General features: G+C 45.0%; 2 protein-coding genes across 2 annotated transcripts in view; both read left to right on the top strand.

The window, feature by feature from the left end:
• Positions 1 to 15281, top strand: part of LOC141047339 (uncharacterized) — a 944519-nt gene that overhangs the window by 321876 nt on the left and 607362 nt on the right.
• The window catches only part of LOC141047274 (uncharacterized), a 76086-nt gene that overhangs the window by 57757 nt on the left and 3048 nt on the right, over positions 1 to 15281 (top strand). The window contains 6 exon segments of the mRNA XM_073542291.1: positions 5491 to 5640; positions 10399 to 10578; positions 10662 to 10785; positions 10869 to 10966; positions 12017 to 12107; positions 13519 to 15281. Coding sequence (XP_073398392.1) covers positions 5491 to 5640; positions 10399 to 10578; positions 10662 to 10785; positions 10869 to 10966; positions 12017 to 12107; positions 13519 to 15281 — 2406 coding nt within the window.

The following is a 15281-nucleotide window of genomic DNA, read 5'->3' as shown; positions in this document are numbered from 1 at the left end:
TCAGCAGCTTCAGTGACAAACCCTCCCTGTATAGTAAGCAATAATGGCAATCTTACTATGAGGCATTTTTCACCTGACCAATATTGCTGCTCAGTAATATTCGTCTGTGTTAGGAACGGCGGAACGCACTAAATAAAAATAAATAATAAAGTGCGCTCGCCGCTCGGGGTCCACCGGGCAGTAGATGTTACACCGCTGCTAGGTAATGACAGACGAGCATTATGGCGGTATAATGCGCACAGGTTCAACTTCACCCAAAGTGCGCAAAGCGGACTCTGTTTACACACAGAGGTGCCGCAACATAAACATACAAAAACGCTTAGCCTGTTAGTGTCACAGACCACAGGGAAATGCACACACGGTATCTGGTCACAGGAGCAGGACCCAAGGCAGAGAAGCTGCGTCCGTCTAGACCTACCGTGTGTGCGGCGTCGCTACTGCGGACGCCAAGGAGGGCTGCAACTGCAGCGCGGCGTAGGACACAGCCGCTAGTCGACAAAGCTAGGAAGCAAGCGCAATGTCGGACGCTAGAATAGAGGTGCGGTGTGCACAGTGGCCTAAGGCTTGCCACTGACTGGCGCTGACTGCTGCACTAATTCCCTATCCACATGTGTAAAATCAGAGGAAAGGGGTTTCAAATGAGTCAGTCACCAGAGTCATACATCTGTCACCCACACATTTAGCTTGAAAAGTCTATACTGGCGCATGGCCGAACGATCATGCGCGCTTTTTATAGCCGTGCGGGACCTTCCAGATCTCTGACATGGACCAATGAGATCTGGAGCAGGACCTGGGCACATGACTCCTGCTCTCCAATGGGAGATCGCCTCGTGAGCATACCCAGTAGGAGCACAGAGGAACTTAATCTTCTCTGCAGTAGATAGACAGCGGGAGACCGCAGAATGTGAGGCTCTGGATTCCTGCAGAGCAGACGCAGAAACCAGATGCCTAACATTACCCCCCCTCCTAGGGCCCCCTCCCCTCTGAGCCTTCCAATCCACCACCTTGTGCCCATCAGAGGCATAGGTCTCAGACTCGTCCGAAGGCAAGTCTGATGTCCCGGTAGATGACACGGAAAACCCGGACACATGGAAGGTATCAGAGGCGGCAAGATCGCCAGGATTAAGAAGGGACACAATGGAGACAACGGGAGCTGCAAAACCACCCGGAGCATAGGTTGAAGTGGAATGCTGCGGTGTGTCGGCGGACGATTCCACTCTCTGTTTATGGAGGCTATCCCGAGCACATGAGGCGCATGCCCGAATATATTCTTTAATGTCCCGAGCCCTGTGCGACCACCAATACGACCCTGCCAGGAGATTCGTGGTCTGCATGTAGCCACAGTGACCACCCGCCTTGGACGCGTGTGACCACATGAGAACCTTCGGCCGAAGGCGAGGGGGAACAAAGGTCTTGCCCGGCGGCACAAAGTTTGGCCATTGCGGGGCCCCGTTATCCTGGGGAACAGAGTGCTGACAGTGGTAGCCGCAAGTGGAGCTTAGTGCCGGATGCCCCTCGAGACTGGCGCGAGACACCTCCTTGGGTTCTGGGAGTGAACACTCTGGCTCGGATGCTTCCAGAGGTTCAAAGAGGTTGGGAGCCGGCGTAACCCTCCGTCTGGATTGAGCACGCTCCAGCCCGCACTCCGAGAAATGGCGATCAATGCGGGTGGCAATGGCAATCAGCTCCTCCAGACTTGCAGGAACCTCTCTGCTAGATAGAGCATGCTTAACATGCTCAGCTAAACCTCTCCAAAACACAGGGATGAGGGCTCTATCAGACCACTCCAGCTCGGAAGCCAGTGTCTGAAAACGAACGGCAAACTGGCTGACCGAGAGGGATCCCTGAGTTAATGCAAGGAGCTGAAGAGAGGTATCGTGCGTGACCCGTGGTCCCAGGAAAACCTGCTTGATAGATGTTAAGAACTGAGCAGTGGTCCGAACCTCAGGGTCACAACGCTCCCACAGTGACGTGGCCCACTCCAACATCCTGCCCGACAGAAGGGAAATAATAAACCCCACCTTAGCCCGTTCCGTAGGGAATCGCGCAGCCAGTAACTCCAGCTGGATAGAGCACTGGCTCACGAAACTCCTACAGGAGGCACAATTGCCAGAAAATTTATCGGGCAACGGGAGGCGGGAAACTGTCAGCGCAGGGGAGGACGTGGACATACGTGAAACCGCCTCTGCGATCGCCTGTACAGCAGCCTCCGAAGACTTTGCCGCTGAGATAACACTCAAAAGTAGCCAATCGGCCCTCTAGCTGGCGAATGCACTGAAGGAGTTGCTGCTGATCTGCCATTACTAGCCAGACCCTGGCGCTAGTAAAATGTTAGAAACGGCGGAACGCACTAAATATAAAATAAGTGTGTTCGCCGCTCGGGGTCCACCGTGCAGTAGATGTTACACCGCTGCTAGGTAATGACAGACGAGCAATATGGCGGTATAAGGCGCATGGGTTCAACTTCACCCAAAGTGCGCAAAGCTGACTCCATTCACACACAGAGGCGCCGCAACATAAACATACAAAAACACGGAGCCTGTTAGTGTCACAGACCACAAGGAAATGCACACACGATATCTGGTCACAGGAGCAGGACCCAAGGCAGAGGAGCTGCGTCCATCTAGACCTACCGGGTGTGCGGCGTCGCTACTGCAGACGCCAAGGAGGGCTGCAACTGCAGCGCGACGTAGGACACAGCTGCTAGTCGACAAAGCTAGGAAGCAAGCGCAATGTCGGATGCTAGAGTAAAGGTGCGGTGTGCACAGTGTCCTAAGGCTTGCCACTGACTGGCACTGACTGCTGCACGAATTCCCTATCCACATGCGTAATATCAGAAGGAAGGGGGTTTCAAATGAGTCAGTCACCAGAGTCATACATCCGTCACCATTCACACATTTAGCTTGAAAAGTCTATACTAGCGCTTGGCCAAACGGTCATGCGCGCTTTTTATAGCTGTGCGGGACCTTTCAGATCTCCGAGATGAACCAATGAGATCTGGAGCAGGACCTGGGCACATGACTCCCGATCTCCAATGGGAGATCGCCTCATGAGCATGCCCAGTAGGAGCACAGAAGAACTTGGTCTCTGGAGCGGTCTGCTGCAAAGTAATCTTCTCTGCAGTAGATAGACAGCAGGAGACCGCAGAATGTGAGGCTCTGGATTCCTGCAGGGCAGACGCAGAAACCAGACGCCTAACAGTCTGTGTGTGTAGAGTGCATCCATCTAAGTGTGTTTGCATGCGTGTGTGGTGTGCAGGTGATGTTTGTGTGTAGAGTGGTCTGGTGTTTTTGTGGTGTGTTGTGGCATTTGTGTGGTGTGCTTGTGGGTTGGCTTATGCGTGATGTTTGTATGGTGTTTGAGAAATATTTGTGTGTTGTGTGTGGTGGTGCAGCCCCTTTAGCAGCGACTTTTTGGCGCAGTCGCTATAATCCGATCCTATCAGTCACAACTTTTGTTTTCCCTTCAGCACTTTTACTTTCACCTTCTCATTTCTCGACTATATGTATATGACCTAACTTCAGGGGCCCCAATCTCATGACCGGGGATACTATTGAGATCAAACGTGTGCAGTATTCTGCTCCTGTGGGTGGAGAGGGGGCGTGCCAAATTTTACCCAAATCGAGCGAGAACTGTGGATTTATATAGAGCGGGCTACTACAGATTTTGAGTTTTGTATATATACAGTTGTGGCCAAAAGTATTGACACTCCTGCAATTCTGTCAGATAATACTCAGTTTCATCCTGAAAATGATTGCAAACACAAATTCTTTGGTATTATTATCTTCATTTAATTTGTCTTGAATGAAAAAACACAAAAGAGAATGAAGTAAAAAGCAAAACATTGATCATTTCACCCAAAACTCCAAAAATGGGCCAGACAAAAGTATTGGCACCCTCAGCCTAATACTTGGTTGCACAACCTGAATTCTGAATTTCCCCATGGTGGGACGATTAAAGGATTATCTTAACCTTTAGCCAAAATAACTGCGACCAACCGCTTCCGGTAACCATCAATGAGTTCTTACAATGCTCTGCTGGAATTTTAGACCATTCTTCTTTGGCAAACTGCCCCAGGTCCCTGATATTTGAAGGGTGCCTTCTCCAAACTGCCATTTTTAGATCTCTCCACAGGTGTTCTATGGGATTCAGGTCTGGACTCATTGCTGGCCACCTTAGAAGTCTCCAGTGCTTTCTCTCAAACCATGTTCTAGTGCTTTTTGAAGTGTGTTTTGGATCATTGTCCTGCTGGAAGACCCATGACCTCTGAGGGAGACCCAGTTTTCTCACACTGGGCCCTACATTATGCTGCAAAATTTGTTGGTAGTCTTCAGACTTCATAATGCCAAGCACACGGTCAAGCAGTCCAGTGCCAGAGCCAGCAAAGCAACCCCAAAACATCAGGGAACCTCCGCCATCTTTGACTGTAGGAACCGTGTTCTTTTCTTTGAATGCCTCTTTTTTTCTCCTGTAAACTTTGTTGATGCCTTTGCCCAAAAAGCTCTACTTTTGTCTCATCTGACCAGAGAACATTCTTCCAAAACGTTTTAGGCTTTTTCAGGTAAGTTTTGGCAAACTCTAGCCTGGCTTTTTTATGTCTCGGGGTAAGAAGTGGGGTCTTCCTGAGTCTCCTACCATACAGTCCCTTTTCATTCAGACGCCGACAGATAGTACGGGTTGACACTGTTGTACCCTCGGACTGCAGGGCAGCTTGCACTTGTTTGGACGTTAGTTGAGGTTCTTTATCCAACATCCGCACAATCTTGCGTTGAAATCTCTTGTCAATTTTTCTTTTCCGTCCACATCTAGGGAGGTTAGCCACAGTGCCATAGGCTTTAAACTTCTTGATGACACTGCGCACGGTAGACACAGGAACATTCAGGTCCTTGGAGATGGACTTGTAGCCTTGAGATTGCTCATGCTTCCTCACAATTTGGTTTCTCAAGTCCTCAGACAGTTCTTTGGTCTTCTTTCTTTTCTCCATGCTCAATGTGGTACACACAAGAATACAGGGCAGAGGTTGAGTCAACTTTAATCCATGTCAACTGGCTGCAAGTGTGATTTAGTTATTGCCAACACCTGTTAGGTGCCACAGGTAAGTTACAGGTGCTGTTAATTACACAAATTAGCATCACATGATTTTTCGAACAGTGCCAATACTTTTGTCCACCCTCTTTTTTATGTTTGGTGTGGAATTATATCCAATTTGGCTTTAGGACAATTCTTTTTGTGTTTTTTCATTTAAGACAAATTAAGTGAAGATAATAATACCAAAGAATTTGTGTTTGCAATCATTTTCAGGAAGAAACTGAGTATTATCTGTCAGAATTGCAGGGGTGTCAATACTTTTGGCCACAACTGTAGATGTAAAGATGAAAACTAAATACTGTATAATAATAAATCTCATATGTTTCCCTTATTATCTCCAGTAATTGTATTATTACACAGGAAGTTTATGATGTTACATCGGCTCATCTTCTTCTCATTCAGGTCTCTACAATATCAGATCCTCTCAGTGAAGATCTTTTATATAAGAGAATTTTCCTGATTTACAAATTAAAGATGGATATGGACAGAGACAAGATGGCGGAGAGGATATTACACCTCACCCTAGAGATCCTCTTCCGGCTTACTGGAGAGGTGAGAGATTCTGATGACGTCACATTACATCATTCTTGACTATGGGAATAACAGAGAGACAGAACTGATAACAAAAAACTTACTGGCACATCCAAGCTAGTGTGAATAGGTGCATACCAAGAGCAGCTACAGTGCCTTGCGAAAGTATTCGGCCCCCTGGAACTTTTCAACCTTTTCCCACATATCATACTTCAAACATAAAGATACCAAATGTAAATTCAACAACAAGTGGGACACAATTGTGAAGTTGAATTAAATTTATTGGTTATTTTTAAATTTTTGTGGAAATTCAAAAACTGAAAAGTGGGGCGTGCAATATTATTTGGCCCTTTTACTCTCAGTGCAGCAAACTCACTCCAGAAGTTCATTGTGGATCTCTGAATGATCCAATGTTGTCTTAAATGACTGATGATAAATATAATCCACCTGTGTGTAATCAAGTCTCCGTATAAATGCACCTGCTCTGTGAAAGTCTCAGGGTTCTGTTTGATGCACAGAGAGCATCATGAAGACCAAGGAACACCACAGGCAGGTCCGTGATACTGTTGTGGAGAAGTTTAAAACGGAATTTGGATACAAAATGATTTCCAAAACTTTAAACATCCCAAGGAGCACTGTGCAAGCAATCATATTGAAATGGAAGGAGTATCATACCACTGCAAATCTACCAAGACCCGGCTGTCCCTCTAAACTTTCATCTCAAGCAAGGAGAAGGCTGATCAGAGATGCAGCCAAGAGGCCCATAATCACTCTGAATGAACTGCAGAGATCTACAGCTGAGGTGGGACAGTGTCCATAGGACAACAATCAGTCGTACACTGCACAAATCTGGCCTTTATGGAAGAGTGGCAAGAAGAAAACCATTTCTCAAAGATATCCATAAAAAGTGTTGTTTAAAGTTTGCAACAAGCCACCTGGGAGACACACCAAACATGTGGAAGAAGGTGCTCTGGTCAGATGAAACTAAAATCGAACTTTTTCGTAACAATGCCAAATGATATGTTTGGCGTAAAGGCAACACAGGTCATCACCCTGAACACACCATCCCCACTGTTAAACATGGTGGTGGCAGCATCATGGTTTGGGCCTGCTTTTCTTCAGCAGGGACAGGGAAGATGGTTAAATTGATCGGAAGATGGATGGAGCCAAATACAGGACCGTTCTTGAAGAAAACCTGTCGGAGTCTGGAAAAGGGAGTCTGGAAAAGACCTGAGATTTGCGTTCCAACAAGACAGTGATCCCAAATATAAAGCAAAATCTACAATGGACTGGTTCACAAATAAACATATCCAGGTGTTAGAATGGCCAAGCAAAATCCAGACCTGAATCCAATCGAAAATCTGTGGAAAGAGCTGAAAACACCTGTTCACAAACGATCTCCATCAAACCTCACTGAGCTCGAGCTGTTTGCCAAGGAAGAATGGGCAAGAATTTCAGTCTCTCGATGTACAAAACTGATAGAGACATACCCCAAGCGACTTGCAGCTGTAATCGCAGCAAAAGGTGGCGCAACAAAGTATTAAGTTAAAGGGGCCAAATAATATTGCACGTCACACTTTTCAGTTTTTTAATTTCCACAAAAATTTAACATCTAATATACAGTCATGGCCAAAAGTTTTGAGAATGACACAAATATTAATTTTTACAAAGTCTACTGCTTCATTTTTTCTAATGGCAATTTGCATATACTCCAGAATGTTATAAAGAGTGATCAGCTTAACAGCAATTACTTGCAAAGTCAATATTTGCCTAGAAAATGAACTTTATCCCCCAAAACACATTTCAACATCATTGCAGCCCTGCCTTAAAAGGACCAGCTAACATCGTTACAGTGATTGCTCCATTAACACAGGTGTGGGTGTTGATGAGGACAGGGCTGGAGATCAATCTGTCATGATTAAGTAAGAATGACACCACTGGACACTTTAAAAGGAGGCTAGTGCTTGGCATCATTGTTTCTCTTCTGTTAACCATGGTTATCTCTAAAGAAACACGTGCAGTCATCATTGCACTGCACAAAAATGGCCTAACAGGGAAGAGTATCGCAGCTAGAAAGATTGCACCTCAGTCAACAATCTATCGCATCATCAAGAACTTCAAGGAGAGAGGTTCCCTTGTTGCCAAAAAGGCTCCAGGGCGCCCAAGAAAGACCAGCAAGCACCAGGACCGTCTCTTAAAAGTGTTTCAGCTGCGGGATCGGGCTACCAGCAGTGCAGAGCTTGCTCAGGAATGGCAGCAGGCAGGTGTGAGTGCATCTGCACGCACTGTGAGGCGGAGACTCTTGGAGCAAGGCCTGGTCTCAAGGAGGGCAGCAAAGAAGCCACTACTCTCCAGGAAAAACATCATGGACAGACTCATATTCTGCAAGAGGTACAGGGAGTGGACTGCTGAGGACTGGGGTAAAGTCATTTTCTCTGATGAATCCCCTTTTCGATTGTTTGGGACATCTGGAAAACGGCTTATTCGGATAAGACCAGGTGAGTGCTACCACCAGTCTTGTCTCATGCCAACTGTCAAGCATCCTGAAACCATTCATGAGTGGGGTTGCTTCTCAGCCAAGGGAATGGGCTCTCTCTCAGTCTTGCCTAAAAACACAGCCATGAATAAAGAATGGTACCAGAATGTCCTCCAAGAGCAACTTCTCCCAACCGTCCAAGAGCAGTTTGGCGATCAGCAATGCCTTTTTCAACATGATGGAGCACCTTGCCATAAAGCAAAGGTGATAACTAAATGGCTCAGGGAACAAAACATAGAGATTTTGGGACCATGGCCTGGAAACTCCCCAGATCTTAATCCCATTGAGAACTTGTGGTCAATCATCAAGAGACGGGTGGACAAACAAAAACCTTCAAATTCAGACAAAATAAAAGCATTGATTTTGCAAGAATGGACTGCTATCAGTCAGGATTTGATCCAGAAGTTGATTGAGAGCATGCCAGGGAGAATTGCTGAGGTCCTGAAGAAGAAGGGTCAACACTGCAAATATTGACTTGCTGCATTAATTCATTCTAACTGTCAATATAACCTTTTGTTACTCATAATATGATTGCAATTATATTTCTGTATGTGATAAAAACATCTGACAAACACACATAAAAACCAGAGGCCAGCAGATCATGCGAAAATATAATATTTGTGTCATTCTCAAAACTTTTGGCCATGACTGTATAGAGCTCAAGTGTGTGTGTATATGTATGTATGTATGTATGTATGTATGTATGTGTGTGTGTGGGTGTATGTATGTATGTCTGTGTGTATGTATCTGTCCGGGATTGGCATCTGCACCGTCGCAGCTACAGCCACAAAATTTGGCACAGTCACACGTCTGGACCCCGAGAGTGTCCTAAGCTATGCTGTGAGGCGAAATTTTAACCCCGCGCGTTCCAATTCACCAAACAATTTTGCCCCTATCTACATAATGGGGAAAAAGTATGTGTATCAAGCCCCACCCCTCATTATGATGTCATAATGGTTGCCATGGCGACTCTGATGTCATAGGTTGCAAGCCCCGCCGCTCATTATAATGTCATAATGGTTGACTATGGGATGGAGGATGTGTGATGGGTATATGGGCACTGGACTATGGGATGGAGGATACGTATGACGGGTATATGGGCACGGGACTATGGGACGGCGGATATGTATGATGGGTATATGGGCATGGGACTATGAGATGAAGGATGTGTGATGGGTATATGGGCACTCGACTATGGGATGGCGAATATGTATGATGGGTATATGGGTACGGGACTATGGGATGGAGAATATGTATGATGGGTATATGGGCATGGGACTATGGGATGGAGGATGATATGTATGATGGGTATATGGGCACTCGACTATGGGATGGAGAATATGTATGATGGGTATATGGGCACGGGCCTATGGGATGGTGGATATGTATGATGGGTATATGGGCACGGGACTATGGGATGGAGGATAATTATAATTTGCTATAACTAACCACAGTTAGTTACTATGCCCGGGCAGCGCCGGGCTCTTCAGCTAGTAACCAATAAATTTCGTTCAACTTCACAATTGTGTCCCACTTGTTGATTCTTCTCCAAAAATTTACATTTGGCATCTTTTTGTTTGAAGCATGATATGTGGGAAAAGGTTGAAAAGTTCCAGGGGGCCGAATACTTTTATAAGACACTGTACCTCCATATACAAGAAAATTTTGCACTCTATCGTGCTAAAGCATGTCAATGTGAAATATATAAAATATGAATAACAATACGGCTTCTGAATATTAGGAAAAAATGAGACACATTGCACACAATTTGTCCAAATCATGCCTGATTCAGATGCCGTATTGCTATTCATATTTTATATATTTCACATTGACATGCTTTAGCACGATAGTGCAACCTTTTCTTGTATATTGTATATGGAGGTACAGTGCCTTATGAAAGTATTCGGCCCCCTGGAACTTTTCCCTTGTCATATCTGTAAACTCGCAAAGAGCTGGATATTGACTTAAAGGGCCACTTAATATGGTGGTAATGGCGGTTTCCGAAAGGAGCCACTCCTTGGCTGGGTCCTTCCCTGGAGGAAGATCTTGCTAGTCCCGTGTTTGAGACTCTTAAATGGGGCTCCACGGACTTTATTTGCATATTCATATTTTTCACATTGACATGCTTTAGCACGATAGAGTGCAACCTTTTTTTGTATATTGTATAGATGGACAGAACTGGAGAGGTGAGGATTCTGGTAATGTCTGTAGGGAGATTTATTATTGTGTCTCTCCATAACCAGGATTACACAGTAGTGAAGAAGACCTCTAGTGAGCGCTGTCAAGACCCTGAGTCTGAGGGATGGGAAAGACCCCTGAGCCCAATCACGGGGCCTCCACCTCACACCCTGATAAATGAGGTCATCGATGACCAGAAGATCCTAGAACTCACCTACAAGATGACTGAGCTGCTGACTGGAGAGGTGACACTGCTGGGAATGCTGGGACATTATACAGTAACACTATGAAGGGATCGGGGGGATGACGGTATCATTGTATGTGTCAGGTTCCCATAAGGTGTCAGGACGTTGCCGTCTATTTCTCCATGGAGGAGTGGAAGTATTTAGAAGGACACAAAGATCTGTACAAGGATGTCATGATGGGGGTCCCCCAGCCCCTCACATCACCAGGTAATAGACAGAACTAAATATACATGACCTGTAATTATCTGTATGTAAAGAATGAATTCAGTCCCTGTATGTGTTTCGTCCAGCTCTATCCAGTAAGAGGACAACAACAGAGAGATGTCCCCGTCCTCTTCTTCCACAGGACTGTAAACAAGAAGATCCCAATGTTCCTCAGCATCATCAGGTAGATGGAGAGATTGTGTCATGAGATCTTCCCTATGATGTTTAAACGGCTTTGAAGATCATTTGCTCAGTCTTGTTTTATCCACCAGTATTATATGTTTTATAATTGTGTTGTAGGTAGCTAGCAGGTGCGTCAGATGCAGTGACGGGCATGAGGCAGAGCAAGTGTTAACAGGTGTTTTTTATATAACAAGAGGAAAAAAGATAACGCTTTCTCCACGCAGGGAGTTGATGTATACAAAATGCACAAAAATTATTTAGCAGGCAGATATGTGAAAGTACAGTATCATGCGGTGACAGCATGACTTCAGCTGTCAACCCCGGTAAGACTAACAGAGTAGCTAACGGCGGTTAAGGGAAAATCATAAAGTTCAACATATGAGACTCTGTCGTCCGAAGGTAGGTGGTTGGAAGGTCCCACGATGGCGCCGCAGACAGCGCGTCACGTTGAGGAAGCGGTCCTGGATGTCCCGGAGGCACATCTTGGCACAGGCGAAAAGTCTGTTGTTTCAGCGACTGAGGAGGAGGGATCCGGTCTCAAGGCCGCAGCCGTGGCTGTGGAGTTGAAGTCTCTGACAGGGGCTGTGCACCCTACGCTGTCAGCGGTCAAGCGTTGCTCAGTGCAGTCAGCGTTTCCTGCCTGTGGTCGCATAAGGTTGGCGTCGGGCAGAAGTAAGCGGTCACTGGAGCTGATGCTGGGGAGTACACACTCAAGCATAGTCTGCAGTTGTTTGGATTACCCGCAGGGAGGGAGCAAACCTTCACCTGCCGCACCTCCAGTCTTCCCGCCAGAAGCCCCGGGTTCCCGCGTCCAGCCCTTTTTATAACAGACCCACCCTTGGCAGCAGGGGTCGCAGGTCTGTTCCGGTCAGGATCTTTGTCCCCCTGCAACACTATTGGCAGTCACAATGGTTCTGGCCCAGAGACACAGTTGCCTCTATTGTTCCGGGTCCTTCCTCCCACAGTGTAATGAGAACGGTGGAGTTGGCAGGATTAGAGATGATCATAGATGTGACTTCTCCGTCTGTGACTTTTACAATATTTGTTTCAGTGTGAAGATCTGACTCATATTACTACTACAGAGACACATGTGAGAGGTGATGAGCTGTGTAAAGAGGAGATTCCTACATATTACCACCCAGGTGAGTAGTAACCACTAAATGCAGAGAAGTCACACGTTCTCAGTCACCGGCTATGGCAGCTTTATCGGTGGTGTAGTCCGACCGTATAACTAGTGTGATCACCATTTTGCCTCTAGACCACAATATTCTCCTCCACCCAAAACTATACAAATGACTTTGGGTATGGAAAGCCCTTTTCTATAGAACTTACAACCTGGAGAATCCACCAACCCCCTGGGATTGAGATGCTGATCATTACCAACCCAGATCTGTAAACTACAAAGCTAAATGACAGCTTATGTAGAATGGGCAGACAAGTTAGAAAATCACTTGAAGAAAAATATAATGATTGGTCGCTTGGAGAAAGCGGAGGGTAAAGATGTTGCCTTTGTAGCAGCAATGCCAGCATCTCTGCGTGGTCCTTTTCCATTCTCCCAGCAGGAATGCCGCTATACCGGCCGCCATGGCCACTCGGTGGTGTCTCTGTTCCCTGATGCCCCCTGCTTTCCAGGGCCTGTGCACACCACGCAGGTCTCCCTGTGGCACGGTTAGTGTGTGCTTCCCAAATTTTTAATGGGTAGCACACTCATTTTGCAAATAGCAAAGGCATCTGGTATATAAGACACCCTCCTCAGTAGGGGGGTTCCTGAGGACCTCCTGTAGTTTACCTACTTAGTGTTTGTGCAACTAGTATGTTGCCAGGTCCCTCTCCTTGCGTCCTATATTGTCTGAACCTGTTCTTTAAACCCGTACTGCTGAACTAGCACCACTGTCCGTCCTGGCTAGTTTTCCAGAATATGAACTGCCTGAACAAGGATCAGTGTTTGTCTTGTCTGGTGATCCAGAATCAGTACCGTTTATACCAGCTCTGATATCTAGTTTACCAATATCCGAATCCTGTCCTGCCAAAGACTGCGAGTCTGTGTCCATTACTGAGATTCTGACACTTGGTGTCAACTACTGCAGTACTGTAGACTGCCCAAGAGTGATTCCTGGTGGTTACCAACAGCGCAAGCTTAACTCCACCATTAGGAGATTTAGCGGAAACAAGGTAGCCGCTTAGCCACGCTCCTCCTGGGTAAGCCAGGCTCATGGCACAGTGGGTCCACGATCCATCTGTTTTTCTGTTGATAGACGGACCTAAGTGGGGGCTTGTTTTTTGTGAGATGAATAGACATTTTTATTGGTATTATTTTGGCCAACTTAACATTGGTGGCTTTTTAATCCATATTTGTGAAGCAGTATGAACAAACAGTTGAGCACCACGATCTACCTGCTCATCCTATGAGTTTTTCTATTAGACTATGAACTGTCATTGTCTTGGTGAATAAGTCAATATTTTTACATAACTTGCCTTTTTTATAAACTGTGTTCAAAAAATATGAATTTCAATTATATTTTATTAAAAAATAATTGGTTTTATTATTAGCAGATGACTGTACCAGGAGATCAGAGGGACAACTGGCATCTTCAATTTTTAAATCAGATAATCTTAAGATCCCACAAGATACAATTGAAGTGAATGCCATTACTCCAGATATACCATCATCCCTTCACAGCAAAGACCTATCATCTGATCCATTGAAACAGGTCCTGTCTTCTGAATCATTACTGACTATTAAGGAAAATCAAAGTCTCAAAATAATCATTAAAAAACAAATTGCTCCTAAAATAAAGAAGCCATTTTCACATTCAGAAAGTGCAAATAGTTTTCCTCTTAAAAAGTCGTTTTTTAAACATCAAAAAATTCACACATCAGAGAAAAGATTTTTTTGTTCCACGTGTGGGAGATTTTTTAACCAGAAATCAAATCTTGTTACACATCAAAGAACTCACACAGGTGAGAAGCCATTTTCATGTTCAGAATGTGGGAAATGTTTTAAATGGAAAACAAATCTTGATAGCCATCAGAGAACTCACACAGGGGAGAAGCCTTTTTCATGTTCAGAATGTGGGAAATGTTTTAACCAGAAAGCACATCTTGATAGTCATCAGAGAACTCACACAGGTGAGAAGCCTTTTTCCTGTTCAGAATGTGGGAAATGTTTTAACCAGAAATCAGAAGTTTTTATACACCAAAGAACCCACACAGGGGAAAAGCCTTTTTCATGTTCAGAATGCGGGAAGTGTTTTACAGAGAAATCAAGTTTAATCAGACATCAAAGAATTCACACAGGGGAGCAGCCTTTTTCATGTTCAGAATGTGGGAAATATTATAGCCAGAAATCAGAAGTTGTTATACACCAAAGAACCCACACAGGTGAGAAGCCATTTTCATGTTCAGAATGTGGAAAAAGTTTCTTCACAAAACAATCTCTTCTCAGTCACCAGAGAACCCACACAGGTGAGAAGCTTTTTTCATGTTCAGAATGTGGAAAATGTTTTAAATGGAAAACAAATCTTGATAGCCACCAGAGCATCCACAGAGGGGAGAAGCCTTTTTCATGTTCAGAATGTGGGAAATGTTTTAACCGGAAAGCACATCTTGATAGCCATCTGAGAACTCACACAGGGGAGAAGCCTTTTTCATGTTCAGAATGTGGGAAATGTTTTAACCAGAAATCAGATGTTGCTATACACCAAAGAACCCACACAGGGAAGAAGCCTTTTTCATGTTCAGAATGTGGAAAACGATTTAAATGGAAAACAAATTATGATAGCCACCAGAGAACCCACAGAGGGGAGAAGCCTTTTTCATGTTCAGAATGTGGGAAATGTTTTACAGAGAAATCAAGTCTTATCAAACATCAGAGAACCCACACAGGGGAGAAGCCTTATTCATGTTCAGAATGTGGGAAATGTTTTAGCCAGAAATGGATTCTTGTTAGACATCAAATAACTCACACAGGGGAGAAGCTTTTTTCATGTTCAGAATGTGGGAAATGTTTTAACCGGAAAGCACATCTTGATAGTCATCAGAGAACCCACAGAGGAGAGAAACCTTTTTCATGTTCAGAATGTGGGAAATGTTTTAACCGGAAAGCACATCTTGATAGACATCAGAGAACCCACAGAGGAGAGAAGCCTTTTTCATGTTCAGAATGTGGGAAATGTTTTGCAGAGAAATCAAGTCTTTTTAAACATCAGAGAACTCACACAGGGGAGAAGCCGTTTTCTTGTTCAGAATGTGGGAAATGTTTTACAGAAAAATCAAGTCTTATCAAACATCAGAGAACCCACACAGGGGAGAAGACT

This window comes from Dendrobates tinctorius, unplaced genomic scaffold (genome assembly GCF_039654945.1).
Source record: "Dendrobates tinctorius isolate UK_male_01 unplaced genomic scaffold, ASM3965494v1 ptg000126l, whole genome shotgun sequence".
In the NCBI taxonomy this organism is placed as follows: Eukaryota; Metazoa; Chordata; class Amphibia; order Anura; family Dendrobatidae; genus Dendrobates; species Dendrobates tinctorius.
The sequence above is the reverse complement of the archived record's forward strand: the minus strand, read 5'-3'. Positions and strand labels throughout refer to the sequence as shown.